The sequence below is a fragment of the Aquila chrysaetos genome, chromosome 11 (assembly GCF_900496995.4).
Source record: "Aquila chrysaetos chrysaetos chromosome 11, bAquChr1.4, whole genome shotgun sequence".
In the NCBI taxonomy this organism is placed as follows: domain Eukaryota; kingdom Metazoa; phylum Chordata; class Aves; order Accipitriformes; family Accipitridae; genus Aquila; species Aquila chrysaetos.
In genome coordinates, this window is record NC_044014.1 from 22,215,848 (window position 1) to 22,243,729 (window position 27,882).

The 27,882-nt window shown below is 45.3% G+C and overlaps 1 protein-coding gene across 7 annotated transcripts in view; it reads right to left on the minus strand.

Moving 5' to 3' along the window:
• SEC31B (SEC31 homolog B, COPII coat complex component) overlaps positions 1 to 27,882 on the minus strand; it is a 36,174-nt gene continuing 8,292 nt past the window's right edge. For 2 of the 7 annotated variants that reach the window (XM_030030056.2, XM_030030059.2), the window contains 23 exons: positions 27,749 to 27,844; positions 26,524 to 26,664; positions 25,371 to 25,513; positions 25,020 to 25,119; positions 22,919 to 23,080; positions 20,812 to 20,964; positions 19,842 to 20,072; positions 18,370 to 18,444; positions 17,684 to 17,767; positions 16,635 to 16,743; positions 16,064 to 16,242; positions 15,273 to 15,399; positions 13,974 to 14,119; positions 12,530 to 12,703; positions 11,690 to 11,878; positions 10,785 to 10,998; positions 10,063 to 10,389; positions 8,945 to 8,983; positions 5,954 to 6,009; positions 4,561 to 4,707; positions 4,025 to 4,141; positions 2,565 to 2,636; positions 1 to 1,821 (listed from right to left, as the gene is read on the minus strand). In XM_030030056.2, coding sequence (XP_029885916.1) covers positions 1,642 to 1,821; positions 2,565 to 2,636; positions 4,025 to 4,141; positions 4,561 to 4,707; positions 5,954 to 6,009; positions 8,945 to 8,983; positions 10,063 to 10,389; positions 10,785 to 10,998; positions 11,690 to 11,878; positions 12,530 to 12,703; positions 13,974 to 14,119; positions 15,273 to 15,399; positions 16,064 to 16,242; positions 16,635 to 16,743; positions 17,684 to 17,767; positions 18,370 to 18,444; positions 19,842 to 20,072; positions 20,812 to 20,964; positions 22,919 to 23,080; positions 25,020 to 25,119; positions 25,371 to 25,513; positions 26,524 to 26,664; positions 27,749 to 27,844 — 3,261 coding nt within the window. In that variant the 3' untranslated portion in view covers positions 1 to 1,641. Of the gene's footprint in view, positions 1,822 to 2,564; positions 2,637 to 4,024; positions 4,218 to 4,560; positions 4,710 to 5,953; positions 6,010 to 8,944; positions 8,984 to 10,062; positions 10,390 to 10,784; positions 10,999 to 11,689; positions 11,879 to 12,529; positions 12,704 to 13,973; positions 14,120 to 15,272; positions 15,400 to 16,063; positions 16,243 to 16,634; positions 16,744 to 17,683; positions 17,768 to 18,369; positions 18,445 to 19,841; positions 20,073 to 20,811; positions 20,965 to 22,918; positions 23,081 to 25,019; positions 25,120 to 25,370; positions 25,514 to 26,523; positions 26,665 to 27,748; positions 27,845 to 27,882 lie in introns of those variants that run through there. The other 5 variants (XM_030030061.2, XR_005933524.1, XM_030030062.2 and 2 more) reach the window with 5 other exon arrangements.

Sequence of the window (27,882 nt, forward strand, 5' to 3'; positions counted from 1 at the left end):
TCACAAAACACAGCTTTTATTTCACTGTTCTGTAATCAGTCAGTGCATCAAACCGCAGCAATAGAAACAACACAGCAGCAACAAGGAGGCACTTTGACCTGGAAAGGAGAGAATGAGACGTGTCCTCTGCCTCCCTTCTCTGGTTCTCCTCCCTCCTAAGTCTCATGGTAGAGCAAGTCACTGTGTAAGTCACTGAACCACAGGCCCACAATGGCACTATCACTCAAGCAGCAAGCAGAAGAAGCAGGGGCTGGCTGCAGCCAAATGTTGGGAAGAAGCCTTGCTCCCAGCTAGGGCCCAATGATTACGCTGCCTGGTTAGCATGAAAAAGGGCAAGAGAGGAAGGCAAGGAGGGAGGAAGAGAGTGGGACACACACACACACACACACACACACACACAGATATGCCCTAAAATCTCATCTGTCTTGCCAGACTTCTTCCCCAGGACAGATACGCTTCATTCATCTATTTTACCGCAGAGGAAATGCCACAGTGATGAAAAGCTTCAGCACAGCCATATCCTCGAGACCTGACAGCATCACCTCCTCCAGCATATTCCTACCACCATAGTGCCAAGGGGCCTTTGAGAATCACCTTTGCACACATCTGTTACTGTAGGCAGAATGAATGCACCACACTTGGAGCAATCAGCTGTCTCCCCCTGCTCAAGTCTGGGCTGGTCAGAGTAGCTCAAGAGGATTCTTTATGGGACCTGAACAATCCCTGCTGCTCTTAAACTGTCTGAAAAGCCCAATGTAGGAAGCCTTTAGGTAACACCAGTGGGCAAAAGGCCAACTGCTAACACAAAGAAAGTGAAAAAGGCCAGAAGCCAGAGAAGGTGGCTTTTAGCCCAAAACCAGGATGCGACCAGCTCTGGGGAAGAGCACGCAGAGCAGTGCAACCTGCTAGCATTCCTGAATGGGAAAGTCCCAGGAGCTGGAAAGGGGAATCAGCCCTGGGCCTGAAACATAAAGGGCTCAAGCCTGCAGCTTATGGGGGAAAAGATATAAAGGAGGGGGGATAGAGGGTAAAAAGGAGACTCAACTATGAAAAGAGAGGGCTGGGTGAAGAGATAGAGAAACAAAGCTAGCCCAGAGCAGGCTGGTAGTTAGCCCTAGTTGTAGCAGGATATGGGTACAGAGGGGTGAGAGAGTGAGTCAAGGATGAGAGTGAAAAGAAAGGAAGAACCAGAGGAGAGATCCTCACTGCAGCCCAATACAGCAGGGACACCCCAGCTTAGGTCCCAAGGGAGCCCAGCTATCACTCAGGCAGTTTACACTGCAAAAAGAAAAAAAGCAAAGTCAGCCTGGGATGGAAGGAGTTTCCCCTTTGTGCTGGGGATACAGGGAAGAGGGAGGATCTCTGTGCAACGTGGACAGCCTGAAATTGACATCCCTGGGCTGGGAAGCAGCCTCAGACTAGTAAGAAAGAAGAGAGAGAAAGAACAGTCTCCAGGAGTCCCAGGCACCAGTGGGCTGTCTGGAGAGTGGATGGGGCCAGGCGTGCTGGCCCAGCACAGTTCCAGGCACTGGCACAGATTTATTTCTCCAGAGTCGGAAGGAGAGTCCACAACCTGCAGCACATCAACAGGTGAGGGAGTCCATCAGCTCTCAGTGTGCACTGTTCCAGCTGCTCCACATTTTACACATTCAGCTTGCCAGCAATGGTCATGAGGACTTTCAGGATGGGCATGAAACCAGACACCTCACTGAAACTGCTGCTGCTCACCACTTGGGTGTGAACCAGGAGACCCTGTTGGTAGTTCCTACCCTCAATGCAGCGGGCAATTTCATGAAGACCCATGAGGATGGCTGGAGAGAGCTGTGGGGAGGGAACAGAAATGAGTCAGCATGCTCAGCACTGTAACGCAGCCCCCCCTTCCTCCACACCCTTCCCTCCTGTTCCCCACCTCATCCTCACCAAACAGCACCTACGCAGTCAAGCACTGGCAGGAAGGATAGCCTGCTTTCTCCCTTGGTTTCCCAGCCTACAACAAACATTAATCTAATACCCAGGCTGGGTTACAGTGAATGCAGGTCCTAAGTAATGATATTTCAGCATTAATTGAATATCTGATGTATCTGAGGAGGTCAAAGGTCCATCTAGCACAGAATCCTGTCTCTATTCAGGCCTCATAGAGACACACAGGGAAAGGGTGTATGTTAAAAGGATTCTTCCCTTGATAGCTATCCCTCCAGCAACTGGCATCAGTAGCTTCAGAGTTTTCTAAGCCAGAGAGAACCTATGCTAGGTTCACACTTTACAACTACCCCCAGTTGCCTCTTCCCATCTGGAACGTGTCTATATGCCAGTATACTTTCTGGGGGTAAAAGCACCCTGCAAATACCTCCCCAGCTTTTCCTTACACTATGTCTTGGCCAAGATTAAGGAAGAAAAGATAAGGCTGGCTGGATTCAAGGTGTGTGGTAAGGTTTGGCACTCACCTAGCTTTCTCGAGAGGATATGTGCTGGTAACACCAGGACAGACACCAAGGCCCACAACCCAGTGCAAAGGTAGGATCAGGAACCCAGGTGGACACCAGGGAATGGTGGCATCTACTTACCGCCTGCTCGCGGAGCTTCTCGTACAAACACTCCAGCCGCTGCAATGCATCCTCCAGCTTCCTTCGGGTTTTCTGAAGCGAAACAGGTATTGCCAGCTCTGCCAAAGCTTCAAAGCCACCTCTCCCAGAACCAAGTTGTTCTCGCTCAGTCCCTTCCCTCTTCTGTTATTCCCACAGCACCTTACAATTCAGCTGCATCTCAGCCTTGGCCAGCCACAGACTGTGATACAAGCCAGCCATACCCTCACTGTGCACATATACATGCACGCATTCTCTCCCCAAGACAGGAAGCTGAATTTGCCCCTTTTCCCATCTCCCAGCCTAGGCATTCCTCCCTTCTGCCAGTGCTTGCAGACCACAGGACAGAGCGACTACTTACAAAGCTTGAGAAACATCCACTAGTTGACCCATGGGGCGTTCAGACAGTGTCACTCTGGCTGACCTAAGCAACAGCTTCTTCCTGGTCTCCTTGAGGAAGAGGGAATGTCCTTCCCACTCCAGGTAACCACTAAGGAAAGGGCCTGAGTACTGAAGCTCTGGTGGGACTAACCCCATTAACCCCACCTTGGATAATCCACTCACAGGTAAATTATACCATGGATAGAAATGCCTGGCTCTGGGCAACACTGGGACAGGCCTGGCAGCCTTAGGAGCTCAGGTGCATTGCATTGCTGTACCAACCCAGCTATTCAACCTCCATATAAGCCAAGTGCTTAAGCCCAAACCAACAGGCCTTTCTGTCCATAGAGGGAACCCTTAGGTTATCTCCCAGAAATTGCTACACTGCACTCTCAGAAAGCACAGAGCAAATATGCCAAAGCTGCTGCTACACACAAAGCAGCTTGGAGTCAGTGCTCATCCCAACACCCACTAAGCAGAGGTATTCCGGAAGGCTTCGTGGTTCCCCCAAGCTCTGGGAAGACTTAGCAACTTAACACGATGCTGCAAAGACTGCTTTTCTGCTTCCAGACAGTCTGGCCTGATACATTCATGCAATGTGATGTGTATGCTAACAGCCTTCCAGGATCCAGGGTGGAGAAATTACAGTGACTCGGACATAAAGATCGCCTGGCTTTCTCTTCCAGCCAGGGTATCTCAGCCTTTCCCTCTAAGCTCTGAGGATAGCTGGTAATACTAGCTCTGCAGGAACTATCTACAGATCAAGCCAGTGAAAAAGGAAGCTGAATTAGCTGGGTCATTTCTTCTACTTTCCTCAGAGAGAAGAGCCAGAAGGACAGAACCATTGCTCCAGAGAGGCAATGAAAAGCAGTGGATAAATGCTAGAGAATGCATCTCAGTTCCCAAGAGATGGACAAGCCTACAGCCTAAAGGAAGGAGGCAGATGGAGATTAACTTGGTTATAGGGACAAGACTCCTCCTCTCTTTTCCCAACCAAAAGAAGGAAGCACCAGTCAAACACGAGGCCAAAAAAGCCAAATATCAGAGAAGGGAGGACTTACTGGATCAGTGGCGACAGCAGAGCAGCGTTGCACCAACCCTTCAAATGTGACCTTCAGAGCCTGGTGCTCAGGGGGCACCTCCTTCCTCTCAACCCTCTCCACGGGTAGCTGGTGATACTGACAGAGAGAGAAGCAGCTGAATGAATGCAACAGGAGCATGAAAGGCTGGAGCAGGTAGATTCCCCTCCTGTAACTATGAACAGAAAGAATTTCATCCCTTCGCAAACCCAGAGAATACCTGGAAGCACAGAGTTAGATTATCATCTTCAGACTGTGGTATTGCTTCAGGCCTCTGTGGATTCCCAACTCCCAGCAGGCTGACAGCCTGCCTGGCCTCCCTCCCTCTTTCCCAGCCATACCCAGGTGTCATTTTCCACCCTGGCAATTCCTCTAACACTCAGGCAGAGATGTCTTATAAGGGCTAGGGAGCAACATAAGCCCTGCAGCTGCCAAGTAATAAGAATGTCAAAAGCCAAGTTGTTTTTCTACTTGACAAGGAGCTGGTGGCTGGGGAACACCCCACTTTTCCTGGGTACCTGCAGGCTGCCTTCCTTGGGTGCTCCTGGGGGTGACTGCCCAGATTCTTGCAACCTGGACAGCTGAGGATGGATCCCTTGGGGCTCAGTGGGCAGGCTCATTACTGGAGCTGTGATGGGGGCTGGAGGAGTAAATTTCTCAGGCAACTGTCAGCAAAAAGAAAGAAAAGGAAAAAAAAAAAAAATCAAGAAAACCAAGTCCAAGGAAAAAAGGTTGGTTATACTCTCTGCAGTCAAATGCAACTTCCTTTCTAACTTACAGAGAGCCCAGCTCTCAAGATGATGTGTAACATATCCCTGTTCTTTCAGCCCCCTGACTCAGAGCGTGGGGCCCTTCCTCTTGCATCCTAGATGAACAGTCAAAGCTACAGCAAGAAAACTCCTCTGGAATTGTTCAATCAAACAGATCCGTTGCCCCTGAAAGCACTGGTCCTCAGAAAGCCGCCTTGGCTCTGCGACGGCACGAGTCCTGAATGTAGAGATTAGCAGCAGTAAAGTGTCCAACAGAGCAAGTGTTGGGGAAAATCCCACGACATGGGGGGAGAATCCTCCTGCAAACACTTCATCGTGCCCCTGCTAAGCCAGAGAGTCAGGATAGATTCGCTCCGACAGGGCTAGATCAAAAGGAGATGGCTTTAACAAGAGGCTAATCCTGTTGTAGTGAGCACAGCCTGATGCAGGTTCCCAGCTATGCTGCCAGAAAAAGGGCCAGAAGTCTGTTCCAAGCTAAAGAGGAGTGGGGGGTGGGAATGGTGCCAAAGAAGCTTCTTGTCACACTTGCCAGCAGGCAGCAGTGATAGAAACAGGGTACCAAGAGTGTTTGTTGCAAAAGAGCTCAGCTCACAGGTCCTCCAGTGCAATCACTACAAGGCAGAGAGCAGCAGGGCCAACATGGCAAGCAGCTCACAGCTACACCTATCCCAACTTCTTTCAGCAAAAGTGCCTTATCAGTTGGTATCAGCACCTGAGGGAAAATCACTGTGGGTCTCACTGCGCTGAGGGGAAATGCTGCCCCCGCCTGTCAGGTGTAAAGTGAGCATGATCTCCCCAGCCACTATCAAAAAAACCATGCGGGCAAGGGGACTAGATTAAATCCATATTTCTAGCACCAAGTGACTGTAGTCAGCCTGGGAAGTACTGACAGAGGATGCGGCATCACAGAAGATAATCGTGTTACAAAACAGCCACGCTGGACAACGGCATGTGAGTTTGGATGGCAAAGGGTCAAGATGACTTAGACTCCACTCCTAGCTATGCATGTAATGTAGAAGTAGACAGACCAGCATGGAATGAGACCTGCTGAGTGTGACAGGGAGCATTTATAGGAATGTATCTATTGCACAGAGCTCCCTGGCTAAAAGACAACCAACACATATTGCAGCTGAAAGCTTACCTTTTTTTTTTGAAGGCCTCCTCTTACAGCAGAGGCATCAGTCCAAGATTCCTGAGCTGCCAGGAAAGAGAACAAGACACAAATGTCAGACTTGAGAAGGTGGCCACAGCAACAATTCGTGGTTGCTTGCGTGGTTTGGAACTTCCCTCAGCAAAAGGGCCCATGGCTCCAATTCCCCCATCACTGCACCTGCAGACCATTTCAGCTGAGGAATTTCAGGCCCAGCTCACGGACCCGAGAACTGCTCTTGCTTCCCTTTCTCTTAATTACATTCTTAGCAATGGAGTATGTGCACAGGCTTCATGAGGTGATGATGTCTGATCAGATTGAATCTGCTGGCACACACCCACTCCCACACAGAAAGCTTTTTTGCAACTACCTGAAGCTTTCTGCATTCTGCATAGGCTGCAGAAGTCAGCCTCAGCGTCAGGCCTGAACCTTGTTCGGGACCTGCGTGTGTGTGCATGTCAGGGTTCAGGGAATTCCTGGCGTTCCCCAAACAGAGAATCTAGCACTGTGGAACGACAGCGAGGGCTATGTTATGGGTGAGAGAGGGCTTCTCACCAACACTCGCAAGAGTGCCTCACGGTGGCAGTAAGCAGCAATGCAGGTTGCTGTGATAAAGCGGGGAAAAGTCAGGCGTAGGTTGAAATTTTCCCCTTCCAAAATCATGTTCAGAACCAAAGCTTAGCAAAATTTGCTGGCTTCCCAACTAGAAGGGAAGAGACTTAACCAGTAAACACCTTGGGAGCAGAGGGGTGTCTCAGCAGATGCTTCTGTGGTACCTAGCCTCTAGCCTCACTCCAGGTAATTAAAAATCCATCAGACAACATAACATTAAAAGACTTGTGACCACACTTCATTCTGCGAAGGTCAAATTCCAACTACCTTTTCTGCTGCTGTCCTGTAAGGGTACTTGCATCTCTAGACAAAACCCCGGTGCTTCTTTTGTCACCCCAGTATTAACAACCTCAAGCCCATGAGACAGGAATAATCTGTGAGAAAGTGGCATAATTCTAAGGAGCAATATCAGAATTGCTGGAGCTCAGTGCCACACTTAATGAGCCACTGATCCTGAACTGAGCTTTAAAAATCACAGGGGAAAGATGCAAAAGGTGCTTCATTATTTTAATTACTTTTATTATTAAAATTCTGGCAGCCTCTTTTTGCCCTCCCTTTTCCCATCATTTCAAGACTCGCTCTCTGATGAGTTTGGATCAGTAGTTTAATTAAGTTGGCACTTATTTCTAGCTTGGGGATTCTGTGCCCTAGAACTCTGCTGGCCCCCACCAAGCTGTGGCCTAGCAGTCCCTGGCACTATTCCAACCCAGTAGCACTTTGAATCCTCACAGGAAACAGCTATTTAAATTATAGTCTTTAAGCCAGGCACTTAATCATAAGACATGAGACAACAGGACCCTGCTGCATTTTGCTGGAATGAAACTCTGACTATCTTGCCTATGCTACTTGTACAAGAGGATTTCTCACCAACCCTGAAAGGAGTGCCCGATGGCAGCAGTATCCAGCAATGCCTGTCCTAGAAAAAACAAGACTGCCACAGGCTGGAGTCAGGGATAATCCCAGCCAGAAAGGAGATCAGCCAACATGTTGCTGTCCTTCACCCTGTCACTGACGCTCCCCAGGGGCATGGGATTTCTACAAGTGGAGATGTCTCTTCACTGTGCTACTGAGAATGTGTTCATGAGCTGTTCAGATCATGTTCAGGAATTTCCAAAGCAAGCAAGTTTGGCCAGTCAGGTTGAGTGATCTTACGGTCCCTTTCCAGGCTAAAGAAAAGTACCCATCAAAACCAGAACAATAATAGCAGGCAAGAAAGCAGTCTCAAGGAAGTCAGTTTGCACTGCTGATCTGGGTGCCATATGCTGCCATTAAAACTGGGGGCAAATGCCGCCAGGAGAAGGGAACTTCCCAGCAGTGAATTCCCACAGGGCATCTTCAGCCTGAGGAAGTCCTTGAAATCCTTACCATGGAATAATCTTTCCTTTAACAGGGAAACATTGGGGTCTTTTGTTTCTCTGCTGAAAGGACAACTCCTTTTCTAGACTCCCACTCCATACAGCAAGGCTTGCTTGGTGGTGTAAGAGGCTACCGAGTACTTGGATTTCCTAAATAAAGCTGGGGCTCCCTAGATAATCTTTTGTGCTTGGCAGATGTTCTTTGGCGCAAGCAGCAGTCACTGTGCAGAGACAGTCCACTAAAGATATTGAGGCTTACCCCACTGACAATGTAGACTCAAGATACCTACTCTCCATCATCAATGAATCCCAAGTAGAGAAATCAGTACAAAGCATCAGTCAGAAAACCTCTCCGGTCCAAATTCTCCCCAGCAGATGGACTGAGATTCAAAGCCAAACCTTGCACTGTAACTAAACCTGAAAGGGCTTTCCAGTTCCCCTTGGAACAGAGCCCCCAAATTCTGCTTGGGAAGCTCTACTCCACCACTGCTCATGCTGGGACCCACCTCTTCCAAACGACCTGGAGAAAGCACAAGCACAAGTAAAGCCATGCATAAGGCTGGGAGTGTAACAGGGAGAAAACAAGAGATGAATTACAACCACTGGCCTGTTCCTTGCCTAGAGAACCAAGAAAGGAAAAGGGGCTGCTTCCCTGTCCTGCTGGCCCAGCAGTTGCCTGAAGGGACACAGAGACTGAGAATGCTCTAATTCCTCCAGGACTGGAGGAAAGTAGAGAAGGAAGAAGCTGGAGCCCCTGCTTTCTGTACCCTAACTCATCAGTAGGAGCACAGTGCTTTCATTTCACTTCCAACATACCCAGCTGTCACTTACTAGTTCTCAGGACAAGTATGTCCACTACCCCAGCTGTATAGCTCCCCAGGCGTGCAAGGAAACAACAAATAGCAATGAGCATGCACACATGCGCACACAGTAAAACGTGCACACACCCCCCACTTTTCACTAGAAGCAGCAACATCGCCTCCCCCACAGGTGTGGAGGCTTCTCTGGGTACTACCTGCATGATCCATGTGGGGATCTAGCCAAGGGAAGAAACCTGAAAATCAAGGCAGGGTGGTAGAGTCATCATCACCAACGGCTTTTACTCAGTGAGTAATGTCCCTGGACTACTATCCCTGATACCTTTTCAGAAGGAATTCATCCAGCCTTAGCTAAGAGCCTTTGTGTGCAGTCCCCACAGGCTTCACACAGTGGGATTTGCTATCCTTGGTTAAACACAGCTCAACAAAGGATTCCAGGTGGAGGCAAACCTCAAAGCCTCAGTTCCTTCACTCTCAGACTACGCATGGCTTAGAGAAGCATCTGCTCAAAAATCTAAGGATTGTCAGCCTTGTTGTTAGGGATCTCCACAGCCTGGCTAAACCTGTCCCTGAGACAGCAAACAAAGAATTAACAAGCACCAGGTGTGGTGATGTTGTGGGAAATAGAAAGAGGGAATGCCCATCCACTGGGAACTAGGTCCAACAACACTCTCTTTTTATTCATCATGCTAACAAGGACTTCACAGTACTTGCAGGCTGGGCTGGATTCAAACTACAGAACCAAAGGGGAAAGGCTCCAGGTCTGGAGCACTGCACAGGGGAATCCAGAAGTGATTCCCAGGCAAGCACTTTATGGCAACAGGAAGAAAATGGGATGAACTAGAGCACAGCAGAGGAATTTTATCCTGAAGCTAAGCAAGGGGTAGCCCATGGACAGAGAAGCAGCACCCTGCTCTCCCAGCATTTCAAATGCACTTCTTGTGTAAGTTACATAAGCAGGGGTGAGGTCAGCAAGCCTTCCACCAGGCATTCCCCAGGAACCACCATCCTTTCAGTCAGAGCAGATGCCTCTGCAGTGGATGGCCGCTCAGGATACACTGGGGACCTGAAGAGACAGCATCTTGTAACCTCAACCTGGGGGACAGAGCAGCTGAACAGGCTGAATGAAGCTGTTGTCATTGCTGTGTTTTACCACCACAGTAAGACTCAGCACAATGGGCCTGTAAGGTTAGCCTCAGCACCACATCCAGCCTTTATGGTGACAGACCAGACCTCAGAAGGTCCACGTCCATTATGTACTGAAAAGCCCATCCAGGAGCATCCTGGACACACAAGTCACACAAGCAGTACTTACCTGTGGGAGGAGGAGGAACACTGGCTGCTGGCAGAGGCTTAGTAGATGGAGCTCCAGGACCTCCCTGAGGGTAACCCATGTTCATGGGGCAGTTGAAAGGTGTTGAAGAGAAACCTAGAGGAGACTGGCTTGCCACAGGGAGAGGACAAGCTGCAGGAAGCTGAGATGATGGGACTGAGGCTGGAGTGAACAGGGTAGGTCCAGGTGGTGGAACACCAGGAGATGTCATGGGCATGGACTGTCCTGGCAGAGAAGGCTGGCTGGGGAAGGGAGCAGGACCAACAGGTCTGACTCCCACTGGTCCAAATGGCTGAGACTGTGACACAGCTACAAATGAGAAAGAAAGTGTATCAGCATCACTTGTTTCATGTGCAAACTACACCTGATGCTCTCCTTCATGCTAGTAAGTCTGCCATTCTCCAAGCCATACCCTAGAATAGCCATGCCAGGCATATCCCCCATAACCCAGGCTACATCAGTCAAACTCTGCCACAAAGTTAACTGTGGCTTCTCCACCCCTATATATGCTTAATATCAGTGGACGTGCAGCAATAGATGCTAGAACTAGATGTGTCAGAAGCACTGAGAGGCCTCTCAGACAGCTGACTTGTTCTTTGCAAGTACCATAGGCCTGCGAGGAAGAAGGTAGAGCAGCCATCCACGTTGAAGACTTTAGTCTAAGAAAACCTGGAGAATGAACATGACTATCAGACAATGCTTACCTGGCCCTGAAACTGTTGCTGGAACCAAGCCCAAGTTGTACTGTGGGTATGGTGGCCCTCTGGAATAGACACTTGCTTGTGGACCTGTGCTGGCCTGGGGAGGGGCAATGTGGTGAGGTGTCATAGACATTGCTGGCACTGGCTGAGGTGTGAAGAGGGAAGGCACTGAAGGCTGAGAAGGTGCTGAAGGAGCAAATGATGACTGATAGTTGGGCTGCAATTAAAAAACAAAGAACTTGCAAATGGCCAACACAGTCATGTGCATACACACACAAGCAGATGCACTTTCTATCCCTGTCACTTTTCAGGCAAGAGAAGATGATGCTGCTGTCAGTGCTCTGGATGGGTTGGATCAAAGGCCTTTCCCACCACATAACTTGCTCAACAAGCTGGGCACCACACTCTTCAGAGTATTCTCTGGCTCTCAAGGATTAGTCCTCAGGAGCCAGTTCCCATACAGTGACTTCCTCGAAGCACAACCAGAGAAAATAATGAAGGAACAATAATGAAGTAATAGGGGCTGCAATCAAAACTTCCTGAACAGTTTTCTTGTGCGAGAACTGAGATTAAGCCATACTACACTAATTTTACTGAGATATGAGGGTGAGATGGGCATAGGAGAGTGAACCACAGCCCCCTTCTCCCTCAGTATGTGAGATCTCAGTGGATCACTACACTTGTAACAGTCTCCTCCAGTGACTGCATGTGGGACAGGGCTTTGTGAAAAGATGCCGGACAGCCTACTTTTGGATTACCACAGAGCTTGTGTTTATTCCAGTGAAAGACATCACTGATGAGTTCCTCAATGCCTGCCATCTGTGTCATCTCATATTACTTCATATGCCTTACCCCAGTAAGCCTTCCTCCCTCTCCCCAAGCCATGAACACCCAAGTTTAAAGCCTACCTTCTCCGGATGTCTGGGACCTGTTTTGTGGACTGCTCCTTCAGGGGCAGAACCACCCTTGGCTGCTGGAGATGTGTGTTTAATGACACCTACATTGACACGAGTGTAGGGAAAAGGGGGTGGCTGCTCATCACCCACATTCTCTCCTTGAGCATGGAAAAGCCGGTCTCGGAGCTGTTCGATCAGGAGCTGAAACAAACTATGCTTTAGGAGAAGTGCCTTGAGACCCTCAGATGGAAGGTGCTGGGGAGGCATTCAAAGCAGACCCTGACCCACAGCACTGAGCATCAACCTGTAAAATTAACCATTTCCCCAATAGTCACCAGGAAAACAAACCAAAACCAACTGTAAGCAACAATCTGGGACATCACCTGCCATATTCCCAGGCAGATGAAGTCTCACCGATTCTTCCCCCAATCTTTCAACTTTTCCCTCCCCAACACCTACTCACATTTGGGCACTACACAGATTTGTTTCAAACTACAAGGTGACCTCCTCATTCCCTTTCTCTACCAGCTAGTTTCAGGAATACATGCAGCTTCCCTGGAGAGCTGCTTCCCAGCATTGTTCTCCAGGAATCATTTTACAGTTCTATAGCTCCCTTCCTTTTTCCTGAATCAAAGGCACTACAAAGAAAAAGCAAATAAAGACAAAAGCTGTGTCCTAGAAAAAAAAAAACCAAAACCAAACAACCAAAAACCACACCTCTACTCTCAAGCCACCATAATTAAGGTGAAACCTTAAGTCCTGATGCATGTCAAAACCTAAGCTCTCTCTTGTATAAAGTACCATTTTTCCCCATATACTACTCTTTCCCACAACAACTTGTTTCTCACTCACCTCTTTAGAGCTGCTGGGTAGGTAATTCATTGCAGCTGCCAAGCATCCTTGTGATGCCAGGAGACTGGCATATTGGGTGATTCGTTCTGCCAAGACAGGGCCTGGTGCTTGTCCTGCTGTGCCTCGGAGCATCTCAATGGACCTGCTCAGCACCATCACCTTCTCTATGAGATCCTGAATAAGTCAGGGGGAGGGAAGAAATAAACCACTCAGAATCTGACTTGCTTTACCGGTCCATCTCAGGCTGAGACAATACCAGATGGCTTTCCCCACTTTCAACTGACATTGGGTCCAATGTGAACAGAAGTTACTCCACTCTGCACCAGATACTACCACTCATTACCATTTCCTCAGGTGCACTTTGTGGAGAAAAACAGGAACCAGGAAGCAAACCCTGACACTGCTACTTTTATGGTAAGGGAAAACAGAAAATCAGAAGCCACAAGGACATTCCAATCAACTATGATCTTTTTACTAGGAAGTTACTACTGTAACTCTAGGAGTTACAAGCTATCAGCTTGGAAGAAGAAGAAGAATTAAAACCATACCAGGAGAAATTCACTAGGAAAAACTACTACTGCTGACAAACAGACCAGAAGGTTTTTAACTATTCAAAGCTCCTTCAACTCCTAGAAATCAAAGTAATGTTTATATCTGTGGAATGATATATGCATAGTTGGCTGATAACTGGGAGGAGGCCAGTTTCAAACATAACCAGGAATGCTTAAGATGCCTTTTTGTTGCTGTTATTCACTAGTGGGGTTGCAAAACCAGGGAACTCTGTAGCAGAGGGCATTATCTGCAGATATCCGAGTGGAAGACTTGTCTAGTTCATTCTGGCGACTGATGAACACAATAGGGGGTTAGTGACTTAACCAGGACTGATTTAAGAGTAACAGGTAGGTAACAACACTGACTTAGAAGCGCTGATTCATCTACAAGCTGTGACTTCCCATACATCATCATTCTACTTGCAGTGGCAATAATAGAGTCTAGACTATTTTATTTTGCTAGAGGCTGTTCTGAAGGTACAGCCAGATAACTGGAGCATTACAGTTAGACATAATAAGCACAGCAGCAAATGTACTCCCAGGCAACTACCAGTAAGAAAGCAGGTACAGTCTAAACTTCTCTGACTAAAAGGAAGCTCAGACGTGATGTCAGTATACAAAGACAGGTGGGTAGGCCATAACTCTTGTCCATGGCTGGATTTATGTGCAATGTAATCAGTACTCTCTAAACACACAAACCCTTAATGTTTAAGAGTGCATCTCCTTTAGATGTAAGCCCATAATCCAGGCTAGAAGGAGATACCTTGGTGACTACGAACACGTCTCCATTGTGTGCTGGAAGCCAGATACTCCGTTTGATGGCATAATGCAGACAGATCAGGGCTACCAGACTGGCCTAAAGAGGAGTCAAACCAACATTATAGCACCTGTACCTGCAGGGCAAGGGGTGATGAAGTCTCATGGTTTTTTACCCAGCATTCCACCAACCTCTCCACATTGCCTGATGAGATATAGCAGAGGCAGGCATCATTGGACAGCGCTGCATCTCCCTCTGACTCTAGGCGGGCACCCAGCATATCTAGAGAGGAAAAAATACAGCCAACATTTAACACATACTCTTTCTGAAGAGCTCATTAACCCCAATGCTCATCTCTTAGCAATCCTACTGTGGCTTGTCATGAAAAGGTGTTGACAGCTTTGGATCTACACCTAATTCTTGGATAACACAGAGAAATTGACATCATTAAGGAATCCCAAAGCCAACTTGGTTGAAAAAAGAAGTAATTTTTTTATAATCTGCCAATATTCATATGTCTGCCCAGACATATAAAAGAAAGAAAAACCCTTAAAAATGACAAATTAATTCAGTGAAAAAGCCAATGCTTTTTTTTTTTTTTTTTTTCCCTCCAAAGAGGTGTGGGAATCTCCAGGTAACAGTAGTGTCCAGTACCAGGGACAGCTAGTAATCTGGTAGTTGTCAACATTTAGCAAATGCTAGGATATAAAGGTGAGCTGGAGCTATCTCACCACTGCCACATTCCAAGCCTAGAATTTGGTCTGTAAAAGATGTCATGTTTTCTTGCATTTCAAGTTGTATCATCTTACTTGTATAAAGTGCTGGCATTTCTCCAACAGCACTTAGCTGTTCCCATCAGCCAGGAGCTAGTTCCCAGCTAAGCAACGTGAGTAACTTAATCAGATTCAGTCACTAGACTGTTCCTGAACTCTGACTCTCAGAACAACCAGTTGCTGAGCATGTTGGACTATTAACAGGGCTGAGGAAACTACTGAAGCCATCAAACATTTATTAACCCTTGTTTCTCAGCTTAAAAGAGAGGGGAATATGCTGGAATGGTAAACCTCTTTCAGATGGAGTGAAGCCACCTGACCTTTTACTGTCAAGGAAATCCCTTTCTCCCCCCCAAAAATAGTAACTAAATAGTAAGTATCACCCTCTTAGTGTCTCAGTCTAGTGCCTATCCTGTTTTTTTCCATGCTATTGGTAGAGGTGACAGGAAATATCAGCATATATAACTTTACTATGACTCACAGCTACAGTGTGCATATATCATTCTCCTAACTCAACAGTCCACACTTATTTAAGAAGTTCCAGCTAGCTGTAATGAGTAGGGAGTGCTTTCCTTCCTCAACAGTATCTACTTCTTTCTGAAAGCAGTCCAGAGTTGCCCTCTCCTAAGGGAAATCACATCAAAACATAGTATGCTGCATACCACAGAGCTGGGTATAGTCCTCATGCTTTGAGTATGTTAACAAGATGGCCAGTGCCTCCTTCCAGCTCTGTAGATCACAAGTGCAAACAATATCTTGCCAGTTCTGTTGCACAATGGAGGAAAGCAGCTGTAAGGGAAGCAGAAGGCCTGCCAGTCACTGAAGACAAAGATAAGCTGACTGCTTCAGCAAGTGCACCCAGAGGGATAGCTCACTTTCAGGCACACTTCCCACTATGCAGCAACTACCTCACTGTACATTAAGGTCCACCAATCCCAGCATCCCAATGTTAACAGTAATTGGAACCCAATGCCTCTAAAGAAAGTAAAAAAGCCCAACAAAGCACTTAAGAGAATATGAAAACAGCCAAACTAGGCAAGAGCAAAGATCTAATACATATCCTGCTTCAGAGCAGGTAGTATCAAAGACTGGGAATATAGTTATCAGGATATCCCAACCCCCATTACACTTCCTCATTTGTCAATTAATAAGCTAGGACCTTCCTAGCCAAGGTGTAAAGGGGCGGTATGCTCCACGGGTTACAAGGATGGGGAGCTGAGGCAGAAACCATTAGATTAAAAAAAAAGGAACAGAGAACACAGACATTCTAGGTGGGCAACATGAAGTTGTCATAAAACTACCAAGAGATTAGAGTGAATGTCTAGCCAAGAGGAGATGCACAGATTCTGACGACATTCTACTTCCTGCCAAAGCATTTCTACATATATTCAAACATCTGCCAAGATATCGCACACCTTCCCCTGCTCAGTAGGTACACAAAACTATCACTTACCAGGGAGAGTTTTGTCTTACGCTTGGCAAAGTAGCGCTTCTGGGTCTCCTTTAGGAGGTTCTCCCCACCAGCTATAGCTAAGATGATGGCATCAGCAAAGCGCTCTGCCCGCATGCACAGCTCCACTGCACCCTCAAAATTCCCCAACAAAAGGGCTTGGCTGATGAGTCCATCCGTATCTACAGAGATGAGAAGCAGAGTTAACCCACAGGGACATCATCCAGATGCATTAATGATGCTCATTTTAAAGAGCAGGCAGTAAAAAACAATAAAGTATGGAAGCCCAGCTAAAAGAAGAGTTGGAAACCCAAATTAGGTTTAAAAAAAACACACTGGCTTGACAGTAAGTCTTCCATCATCTAAAAGATTCTTCTATACTTTTAATGGGTCTCTTATCTGCAAAGAGTATTTCCTGCACAATGCTGAGAGATGTTGCATGACACTGGAAGGGGCCATGTGTTTTAAAAGTACCCATCTGCTGGAGTGGACCAGATTCTTCCTGGTAATTTTCTGGTTTTTTCCTCCTCTCCCTTTTTCCTAAGGGGGCAGAAACACATTTCATGTAACCTACCTTCTGTGACAGGAATCTCCAACGTGCTCATATTCTGTGGGATGAGGTTGTCGAAAAAGGCTGAAGAGGAGGAAATAGCAGCTACATCATCACTGGAATTTATCAAAAGCTGTGCAAAGAGTGCAAGAGGTTAATTCATTGCACACACAGATCCTGCCCAAAACAGTTTAACAGATTACTGAGTGGGATGGGGCTGCTCTCCATTTAGTTGAGCATGCTCACATAAATCTGATTTCAACCTGGAAACCCATCATGCCTCCTGTCACTGCTCTATCAAGCTGCACAGTTTCACTGGGGCAGCAATAAGAGCAGTGCTGCTATTGACAAAGCTTAGGAGTTTGACAGTATAAGACATGCAATGCCAACAGTATCACTGGCCAACATTCACCGACTCAACTGCCAGCCTTTGAGCAAACTGAATTTTGGATGGAATAGGGACAAGTGATATCTGTAACTAACAGGTAAGATCACAGCCATGCTTGGTGCTGTATTGAAATGCAGGACACAATTGCTACCCCTAGAATATCTCAGCAAGCAAGGTTTGTGAAGAAGATTACTAATCTGAGGATAGCAGTTTTAGATACCTTAGAGGAGCAAAATTTACAGTGCACGGTGAACCAGGCCTTGGAAGGCATCTGAAGATGGACATCCCAAAATCATGTGAGAATACATTTCGAAGGGTAGAGGTGAAAAGGGAAGAAATGCAAAAGAAATACCACAGCAGAAGCTTCACAGAGGAAATCCAGAACAGTAGCATAAAGTTAAGCTGGGGTGAGGCTAATTCTATCACTGAAGAAATCAGCACTGGTGAAGCAAGCCTTCTTGCAGTGTTAATAGCCAGGAGTCCATCTTCATCATTCGCTGATTTGTTTTAAAGCCAGAAGGGACTGCTATCATCATTTGGTCTGACCCTGTGAGGGTCTGACAGGACTGTGAACTGCCCTCTGCGATGCCTGCATTGAGCCCAACAACTTGTAGTTGGAATTAAACCTTCCTGTTCATTCTGCCTTCCACTGCTCTCCCAGACTGGCAAGAGGTACAGGACATACCTGATCTGGCTGTGCAGCATTTGTCTCATCTGCCTCAGGAAGGGGCTGTTTATCTGAGATCCCATTACTCAAACATGAGGTGATCTAGAAAAGTAACAGACATTCACAGTGAAGCCCCTATCAAAGTTAAACACCTGGGCAGCAAAGCCACCAAGTGACTGGCATGCCCCAGACACAATTCCCCCAGCTCTTTCACCTGTTTGAAAAGTTCCACCTCTCCCTATTCCTGGCTGGTTGCCTATCAGAGGTTATTTATCCTTTTCAGAGCATTGTCCATGCTGCTGCAAAAGTTTCCTCCCCTGCAGCTCCATCAGTGCTATGTCAGACTGCCTTCATCTGTCACCTTCTTCCTGGCTGAGGAATACCCTGAGATGCAGAGAGCTGGATGCTAGAAGCAGCTCTCAACTGCACTGTATACATTTCCCAGAGCACCAACAACTGGAAGCAAGATAACTGTGCTCAAGATGCCTTTGGTTTGACCCAGTACAGCTACAGTTATACCCTTAAAAGTGCCCGCATTTGCTTTTTAATGGGGGATACTTGAGGTGCCTCTCAGCTGAAATTTCACACAGTTTGGTCTTTTGTGTGCTATGAGATCACTCACTCATTCCCAGTAGGGACCCTACAACTCTCCTGCAGCAGCTTTAGTCCTGTAAAGGTTTCTCTCTATTGGAAACACCCCTTACCTTTTTTTGCAGATCCTCTTTACTGTAGCCCAGCAGCTTGAGGAGTTTAGTCCTGGACTCCTGCTCCAGGTTCACCTGAGTCCCAAATGATATTGAAAAAGACAAGAAAATATGTAAAATCCTAGACATCTACACACTGCCAACAGTTGGCTGCTTCTGGCAGCAGCAAAGTGTAGAGCTCAGTTTATAGATACACAACTATGACAAGTCTACCTAATGACTACTGTGGGAAAAATCTATGGAATTTAAGTTATTATCATGATAAAAGGGTGAAATTCAAGTTTGTCACATAGTTACAATTGTGTATCAGGGCTATGACTGTATGCATACTTAGTGTACTTGGTTATTAATTCCCTGGATGGTCTAGGAATTGCCAAGCTAATCTCTGCATAGAGACAATGGACTGTTTTGAGTCCGGATGAAACTGAGACAAGGTGGTTGCCTGAACTCCTAGCTGGCTTCACAAAAATTAGTTAACTAATTGTTACAGAAGCTCCCTGGGTGGGGATTTCAGACAGTTCCACAGATTCCCACAGGCTGCATGCAGCCTAATTGAGAGGCACTATTTGTATGCTTTAATGCGTGATTAACTTTCTGCAAGGAGAATCTGTCTGTCTCAGTAAGTCCCAGGCTGTTCCTACTACAGAAATGACCAAACTGTGCATGGATAAGATACTTGTAAACAGTCAGTAGAAACTGTTCTTGCAGATGCAGAAATGGTCATGCAGAACAGTCTTTTGTACAGAAGCTTGGTTTGTAGTTTAAGACAATCAATAGAAATAGATCTTGTATATGCTGGAGTGGTCTCACAGGACCATGGGCCAGCTGGATTATAAAAATTTACTAGAATGACAGTTTGACGAATCTCATCCAATGCAGCTGAAGACACTGTTGCAATGACCCTTGCAATGAAGACTACTGTCACCACCTAGACAACAACCCATCCCACACAGTCTGCCTACGAGTGTCTGTAAAACACTACCAAGGCTAAGCCCTGCCCCTGCAGAAGGGCGGCCACTCCTTGTTACCAAACTCTTTCATATTACCAAATTGTCAATGAAACCATCATCACGTGTGGGGCTACAGTCAGTCCTGATACCACCACACCTCTCCCTTATTACTGGGGTATCTCATTGCCCATTTGGACTTTGCCTTGAGAAATAGTAACAGTAGAGTGCCACAGGTAGCAGGCAGATACAGCTTGGCAGTGGGCTGAGATGAGAAAATCCTGTCTAGCACCTTGACAGTAAGCCCAAACAACTCCACTTAAAAGACCATTCCTACTGAAAAGTAAGGCAACCTCTAAGACCTCAGCTGCAAAAACTTTTCTTTAGACAAGTAACTAGCCCATTCAGTTCCATTTTATATCTTAAAGAACAGGAATATAAATGGCTAGAGAGGACCATAATGAACACATTCCACCCCAGGACTGTAAAAGAACTGACCTCTCTGTTTCACCACAGCCATCCTACCTTCAAAAAGTTCCAAAGGTTCTCATCGAATGGCAACTTGGCTGTCTGGATCTTGCCCTGGCAGTAATCAAGGAGGTTCCCTGACTGCAAGGCCATCTGCAGTTCTCTAGATCGGAGCAGGAATTCAGTTTCAGTAGTGACTTGACTGATGAATACTTGGTGTGAGTATGTCTGCTGCATTTGCTGTCCAGGAGCTTTGGCAAGACCAAAGGAAATAAGTTTTCCTCCAAACTGAAAAAGACAGAGGGAGTCACAGTAAGCATTCTTATAAATGAAGATAAAAGCAACTCAGCTCTTCATTCAGCACGGTGGACTCAAGCTCCAGCTGTGATCACAAGGAACCCAAACAGTTTAATGTGTATGGATGGTAGGGACATTGAGGGAGTTCACATCACAAGCCCTTCAGCTGAAGACTGATAACCATGGCACTTCTGTATGTGCTATCAGGCCTAACTAATTGCAAATGCCAGAGAGGCACAGAGGAAAAAGTACCATTTGGAACTGTTTGTTCTTTTCTGACATGGAGAGGCAGGCTGCAATGACAGAAACTATCATGTGAATGGCAGGCACTAGACAGACAGAGAACAAGTCAAGCCACAGCCTAAAAGAACAATTCAGCCTTTTGATTTAGTAGCAAAGAGGTGAAGAAAATTAAATACCTGGATAGGAAGGAGAAAGACAGAGGAAAATGGGAATGCATGTCACAGCCTACAAGGACAGCTTTTATGAGTCTTCCTTAGCTTTGTTAACTCTTACTTATAACCTCCCATTCTCTGCTGCAGGACTCTTTCTTGTTGGAAATATATCTGAATGTTGAGCTTTCCTCCATGGGACACCATACTGCACCTTAAACAGGCATCAAAACAACTAGCAGTGGGAAGATAAAAGGTTTCTCTAGCTAAAGAAAAGGATTGTGTCACAAGATGACACACCTGTTGCATTTTAAGCTAACAATGCTCCATTCACTTACTGCAAATGAAACCCCCACAGGTCTGCGAATCCACTTGGGTGGCTTTTTTAATGGTGGAATCAAGGTGGTCTGAGCTACTTGCTCTGGCACCTGCAGAGGAGGAAGGATCTGTCCTGTGCCAAAGGGATCCAGGTTGTTGAAGGATGAAGAGATCTAAAATCAGATGGAGAAAGGAGTAAGACATAATTCAATTCCTCTCTGTACAGGGTAAGCACAAAAAACTATTGCTTAGTAATTAGTTACTTTCCTCACTGATGAAGAAAAAGGCTATTACAGCACCTCTCCCTGGAATACCACCAAGCCTCTGTGTGAGAGAAGTGGTATTTCCAAACAGTTCCAGAAATTATTTCTCAAGAAAGCTTCACCTTGAGACATTTTCAAGTAATTTTTCCTTAGCAAGATGCAAATTCCCTAACATACACTGCCTGGCCTAGCACCCAGCTCATAAACACAGGAGTTACAAAATTACTAGTTTTATGCAAGATAGTGACAACATATGGTCAAAAGTTGTCCAGCTTATTTCTTGTTTTGCTCACAAAGGAATGCTGACTCCCTTTCTGGTTTAGGGGTCTTTCAAATGGGGTAGTTTTATGGACTGTCTCAAGCATTTATAGCTTAGATGAGAATAGTGAAATAATCTCTCCAGACTTTCTTGCCTAGACAAGGGAGTGTCAAAAGTAGCCTCTCATCTGGATTTCTGACATTTAGGAAGTCAGTGAGCATACATACAATGCTGTTCACAAGCATTCTTAATTTTTAACACTGTTGGCATAGATTTGTTGTTTGCTAAAGATAACCCTGTTCAAGTTTGACTGGACCATAGGGCACAGCTCTAAAATACTACAGCTGAAGGGCATACCTGAACAGAAGCAACACAAGGCTCATCAAGCTAAGGTTGCCAAACAAAGAATCACAGGCAAGACCTACACGTTTTGTCTTTCAAGTCTTTCTTGAGGGGAAACCAATTCCAAAGACAGACCATTTCCTGGAGAAACAGCTTATACCTAATAAATCAATCCCTCTAAATCTTCAAAAAATAGATACACACTAGCAGGGTACCAGTAACATCAACCACCAGGTCTTTTACAGAGTTTCTGTCCTGATACCATGGAATCCAGAAGAAAGAGGCCCCTTGTTCATGAACTCTCCGCCTCCATAATTGTCATTATCTCCTCCTATTTTTGTTCTTATTTGTTATTCTATTTATCTAGGAGTTATTCTACCCTACTGTTCTCCAATTTTGAAGAGTGGAAGTGTGGCGCATGCACATGAAGAATTCACAGAAAGAAAATTCTCCATGGGTTAAATAAATCCTTACTCTCCTACAGCTGTTGCTTGATAAAGTATTTTCTTTCTCTTGCAAATCCTGTGAAACTGAACTCAGTCAGCTGTAAATGACTATATAAATAACACTTAAGCCAGCTCACACGTATTCTCTTAAAACCTGTATTGTAAGGCATTTGTTGGCTGGGAGAGAGGGAGGGAATTAAAAGACCAGACACCAGATTAAAAGTAAAATTTTAGACGGTACTAACATTTAATCTGTTCAGAGTTTGCCCATCTATTCATTGGCTAAGTAATGGGTTTCAGTATCAAAATATTAACATGCTCCAAGTTATAGTCAATTAACTGGAGGAAAATTGCTAGTACTGGCTTATAAGCTAGTTTTTAGAATTCTCTGCTGAACTAATAACAAACATGTATTAATTAGTATCAATGTATTTAATTTTAATCTAATGACAAGACAAGCTTGTTGCTCCAACAGGTGTGCTGCTTTATTTTTAGTCTAGTAGCAATAGCCATAAAATATATATAACATCAAAACTATACTTGATCTTGGCTCTCTTTACACACTTTAATGAATTCTACAAGAAATTCAGAGACACCTTTGTCAAGAGGCAATGTAGTTCCTTTGGTACTTGGTGGATATTAAGTCCCCACACAGGTAGCTTCTGGTTCCCACACCATACAGCTATATGTCCTGGCGGGTGGGACAGACTGCATCACTTAAAAATCATACTGTTACACACACATGCTTCTAATGCTCTCAGAAGCCAGGTGAGTAATTGCTGATTTGTCAAGCCGTAACGTGCTCACAGGACTTTACCTTGTCAGCCTGCGTCCTCTGCTGAGCTTCTAAGTTCCCACCCATAACAGAATAAATGTTGATCCACCCATCGAAAGTGGCAGCAGAGAAGACTGAAGGATTCCTAGGACACCACTGGATGTCAAAGCACCACTGACTCCGAATGGGCAACTCGTAAACCACCTATCACAGAAAGAGAGAAGGCAGAAGCACAACACAAATAGTCCCCTGCTTTCCCCAAATTACTTGCCCACAGCAAGTGTGTCACTTTATTTGCATATCACCACTGTATACAAGTGTCTTATTTTTGCTTCTTGAAAGACACGTTGCAACCAAGTTATAGCACATTGAGCCCAAATGGCAGAAAGCCACAGAAAGCTGCTGTACCATGGGATTCCTACTGTAGAACAAAATGCAAACGCAACAAGTCAGTACTGTCACACCTGCTGTTAACCAAGGGAGACACATCAGAAAACAACACAAGAAAACCAGAAGCCAAAAGGCAAAAAGGTGTCATGAGCAAGAACACGTAAGCAGAAAGAATAGTCTGGAATAATAAATTTTACAAGGAAAATAAAAGTCTACAGAAAAAAGTAGAACAGCAAAAGAGGACTGTAATAGATGCAGATGAACTATGAAGGATTTTGCAGCCAACAAGTTTCTGGTCCAGCACTCAAAAATCCAAAGTTCAGTTCATGGCCCAGTCACAGACTTCCTGCCTGATGTTGAGCAACTCACTAACACAACCTTGACTTTGAACCTCCAGTCTGTAAAATTAAGAGATTTCCTTTATGCCTCACAGGCACAAAGCACAGAGAATCACAGCTTCCTTCCCTGTCAGAACATGATCTGTTTTCTGTTCCCAGGTACAAAACTTTACATTTGCTTATAATAAAATCTGGATTGCTAAATTAAAAAAAAAAAAAAAAAAAAAAGGACAAACCCCCTTCCCAAATATCCCCTCAAAACAAAGAAACCAACTCTTCCCCAAACTCACCAGATCAGCCATTCTGTAAACTGTACTGTCCCTACTATTGAAAACCTTCTCAATTTTTGTATCACCTGAAAATTTTCTATTCATTGGTACCAAGTCAAGAACAGCCCCCTAACAATAGTTTGTGCATAAATGCCTAAGTTGAATTTGGACTCTGCAAATCTACAGCAGCATGCATAAAGATGAGCCAGCTGCACTAAAATTGTTTTATTTTAATTTTTCTGCTAAAACACAGTGAAAAGACTTTAGTAAAAATTAGACTTCAGGAACCTTTCAGAGTCTGATTCTCTTCTAACCACTAGACATCTGTACAGAGTAAGCATTAAATCCCATGAACCCACAACAGCAGCATTTCATGCATTTTATGGAAATGGAATATTTTTTCCATGCCACCAAGGCAAAGGTGGTCAGCTAAGTGAAACTGTCCCATTAAATGAATCCAGCCTGGGGCTCCCAGCTGGACTTTCTTCAGTACTATTAGAGTACTTTCCCCATGCTATCAGCAAGATCAACTGCTTGAATTCTGTTCAAAGTTCAAAATTCAGTTTTATCCAGAGATTCAGCATTGAATGAGTAGGTGTGCAGAAAAATTTTTTTACACAGTCCTATTTTAATTCCGGTGATACCAAAATATTTCAAAGATGGTAATTTTGAGATACATGACTAAATAAGCACACACATGTGAAACCACTGTACTATGAATAAAGTTTACACACATATTAATTACATTGTTCCCCTTTCAATGACCCTAACAAATGCTCCTCATTCTCCTTCAAGTTTCCCCCCCCCCAAAAACTTACTACCCTAGGAAAAGGAAGAAGAAGAAACAAACGGACAGAGAGAAGACTACATGTGTGAACATAGCAAGAGTAATCATAATTAGCTGAAACTAAGTTTTAGTTAAAGCTTTCTTCCCTCTATGATCTCTGGACACAGATATATCAGAGAAAATCTCTGCCTGTCTCTGTTGTTTTCAGTCTCATTCACTCCAGACAGAAGAATGCAGAATACATACTGGAGGAAATTACATTGACACTCGACAAGGATATAGAGAAGGGACACATACATAGCATAGCACACAACTCTGTATAAAGCAGACCATGTGTACTTATAGCTGGGGTTATGTACCTCCCCCATACTTGGGTTCCAGCACAAGATCCGGTTGTCTTTGGCGCTACTCAACAGCAGTTCAGGGTCAGCCTGGCACCAAGAGATGGAGAGAACTCCCCTAAAATAGATCAGAAACAAATCAGTCATATTTCATACCCAGTCCACTCTCCCACCCTGTCACCAAGAAAGCAGCAGAAATGCTGCTTAAGCTCAGAAATGCTAGTTCTCATCTCTACCCTCAATCAGATTCATCTGTGAAACAAAGCAGGCCTAGCAAAAAATCATAGTTGTCCTAAGTCCAGTCTCCCAGGTGCCTGCCTTTTAAAGACGAAGATCCTTGAAAAGACAACAGAACAAGCAGGCCCTCACCTCGTGTGCCCTTCCAGCTGGCTCAAAGGAGAGGTAGCAAAACGTAAGTCCCATATTTGTATCACTGGCAAGCGGTCATCCTCGGAGGAAAGGACTAGCTGGGTTGCAACTTCTGGATGCCAGGCCATTCCTGAGCAATGCATCTAAGGACAAAAATAACATAGGCTGAAAACTCAGCAAAGCAAGTTGGCAATAGCAAAAATGGCCCAGAGCCACATCATTCTGCACTTAACTTGCCTAGAATGCTTGACATAAAGCAAGTCTAGCAATGTCTTGATGTGGGAAGCAAGTATTTCTACCTTCTTGTCATGGTTTAAGCCCAGCCACCAACTAGGCACCATGCAGCTGCTCGCTCACTCCCCCTGCCCCAGTGGGATGGGGAAGAGAATCAGAAAAAAAAGTAAAACTCGTGGGTTGAAATAAGAATGATTTAATAACTAAAGTAAAATACAATGTAATACTAACAATAATAATGAAAAATATTATTATAATAATTGTAATGAAAAGGAATATAATAAAATAAAAAAACAGGTGATGCACAATGCAATTGCTCACCACCCACTGACCAATGCCCAAGCAGCGATCTGCCCCTCCTGGCAACCCCCCCCCCGCCTGCCCCAGTTTATATACTGAGCATGACGTTCTATGATATGGAATATCCCTTTGGCTAGTTCGGGTCAGCTGTCCTGGCTGTGCTCCTTCCCAGCTTCTTGTACACCTGCTTGCTGGCAGAGCACAGGAAACTGAAAAAGCCTTAACTTAGGCAGAGGAAAATTAACTCTATCCAGCTGAAACCCAGACACTTCTCCACACAGCAAAAAACACACTAACCATACAGAAGTTGAAGGACTAGTTCAAAGCTGGTCTAGGAAGACAGCTGGGAGTAAAACACAGGAGGCTTCTCATAAATGAGCTGTGAACATAGAAATTGAATGCAAGGGTGCCCTAATTTTAAGAACAGATAGGGGTCTTGTTTCTCCATTTCATTAGGGAAAAAAAAAGAGATAAGTGCTTTGATGCTACAGTTCCAAGAGAACCAGCCCCAACAGCTCCCACAGTAAAAACACTTGATCCCAAGAGCCTGTGCTACTGCTTTGCAGTCACATGTGGCATGTTGTAAGCCAGTCAGAATCACAGGCTTTCCTCCACTCACTCTGTTGCTGTGGTCACTGACTTTGATGATAGGCTCATTCTTCCTGAGGTCCCAAACCACAGCCTTGCCACTGGGGTGAGCGGAGGACAGGATATGCTGCACCTGCCGATTCCAGGACACCACACTGACATCTTCATGAGGCTGCCAAGACAGGAAAGGCCACACATCCATTATTCCCATGTTGAGGGAACACTAATCACAGGATTCTGTCACTAACTTAACTAAGGGATTTGAGGATATATAGATTTGTCTCTTCAATCACTGATCAACTAACTGGAAATAGCAGCACTGACCAGAAAGACTAGGGACCATGGAAAGTCCTTTACTCAGAATGTACAGTGGACAGTCAAGTTCTACGCGGAAGGTCACCTGGGAAAGCACCTTTGCATTTTGGGAGCAGGTACTGGATTCTGCATTGGCCAAATGTATCATAAATCAGTCCAGAGAGAACTGCAGCTGAGGGAACATAGATGCTTCCACCCTGACTCCTGGGATGAACTTAAATGGAAAGATGACCTTGTGCAACATTTCAGGGGTGCAGCAAGATGGAAAACGATGAAGCAATCAAGGCTAATTGCCGTTACTGTATCTACTGCAATGCAGGAGATAAGTCTCCCATTTGTGTCCTTGCCTGTTGCAGGAAAAACCTGGCCTGCTTTTAGGCAAATTTACTACGATTTTTTTACTTTCAAGAGTTGATTGCCTTGAATAACTTAATCAGCATCAGAAGATCAGAAGCTTCTTCCTCTTCAAACTCCGGAAACATTATCTGTGAGTAATAGCCAAGATGCATTAAATGGCTCACTGGCTCTGCTAGGTATATTACTTTCATGAGATATGAAAAGCTTCAGCTGAAGCCTGAAGTAAATTCATTCCTCAGAGAAGGTCCAATAAGCCTTCTTAATCCATCACACATGCACCAGCTGGATCACAAGATAAACTGGTCAGTTACTTGATTCAAATCCACAAAGAGCTTACCCATCCATGCAAAGTGCATCCTTCCAGAGCTTGCCAGCCTACCTCTCCACCCTTATAACACCCTTTCCACCTCCCCAGAATGAAGCTGATCAGTCAGTTCTGATTCATCTTTCTCGTGACAGACATCAAGGTCATTTCCCCTTCACAGACTGACTAGACCAGGATGACTCCACACACTCACATCTTTTTGCCTTGCCTACTGAGATATAAAACTGCAGGGATATTGCCCAGAGAAAAACTTGTTTACCTGTGATTTAGCCCCTGGAGTCATAGGCACACTGAAGTTATTCAAGTCCCAGATGAAAATTTCAGAATCGTTGGCTCCAGAAGCCAAGAGGTTACTCTGTCGAAAAAAAGAAAAGCTCAGCTGAGTTTCACAGG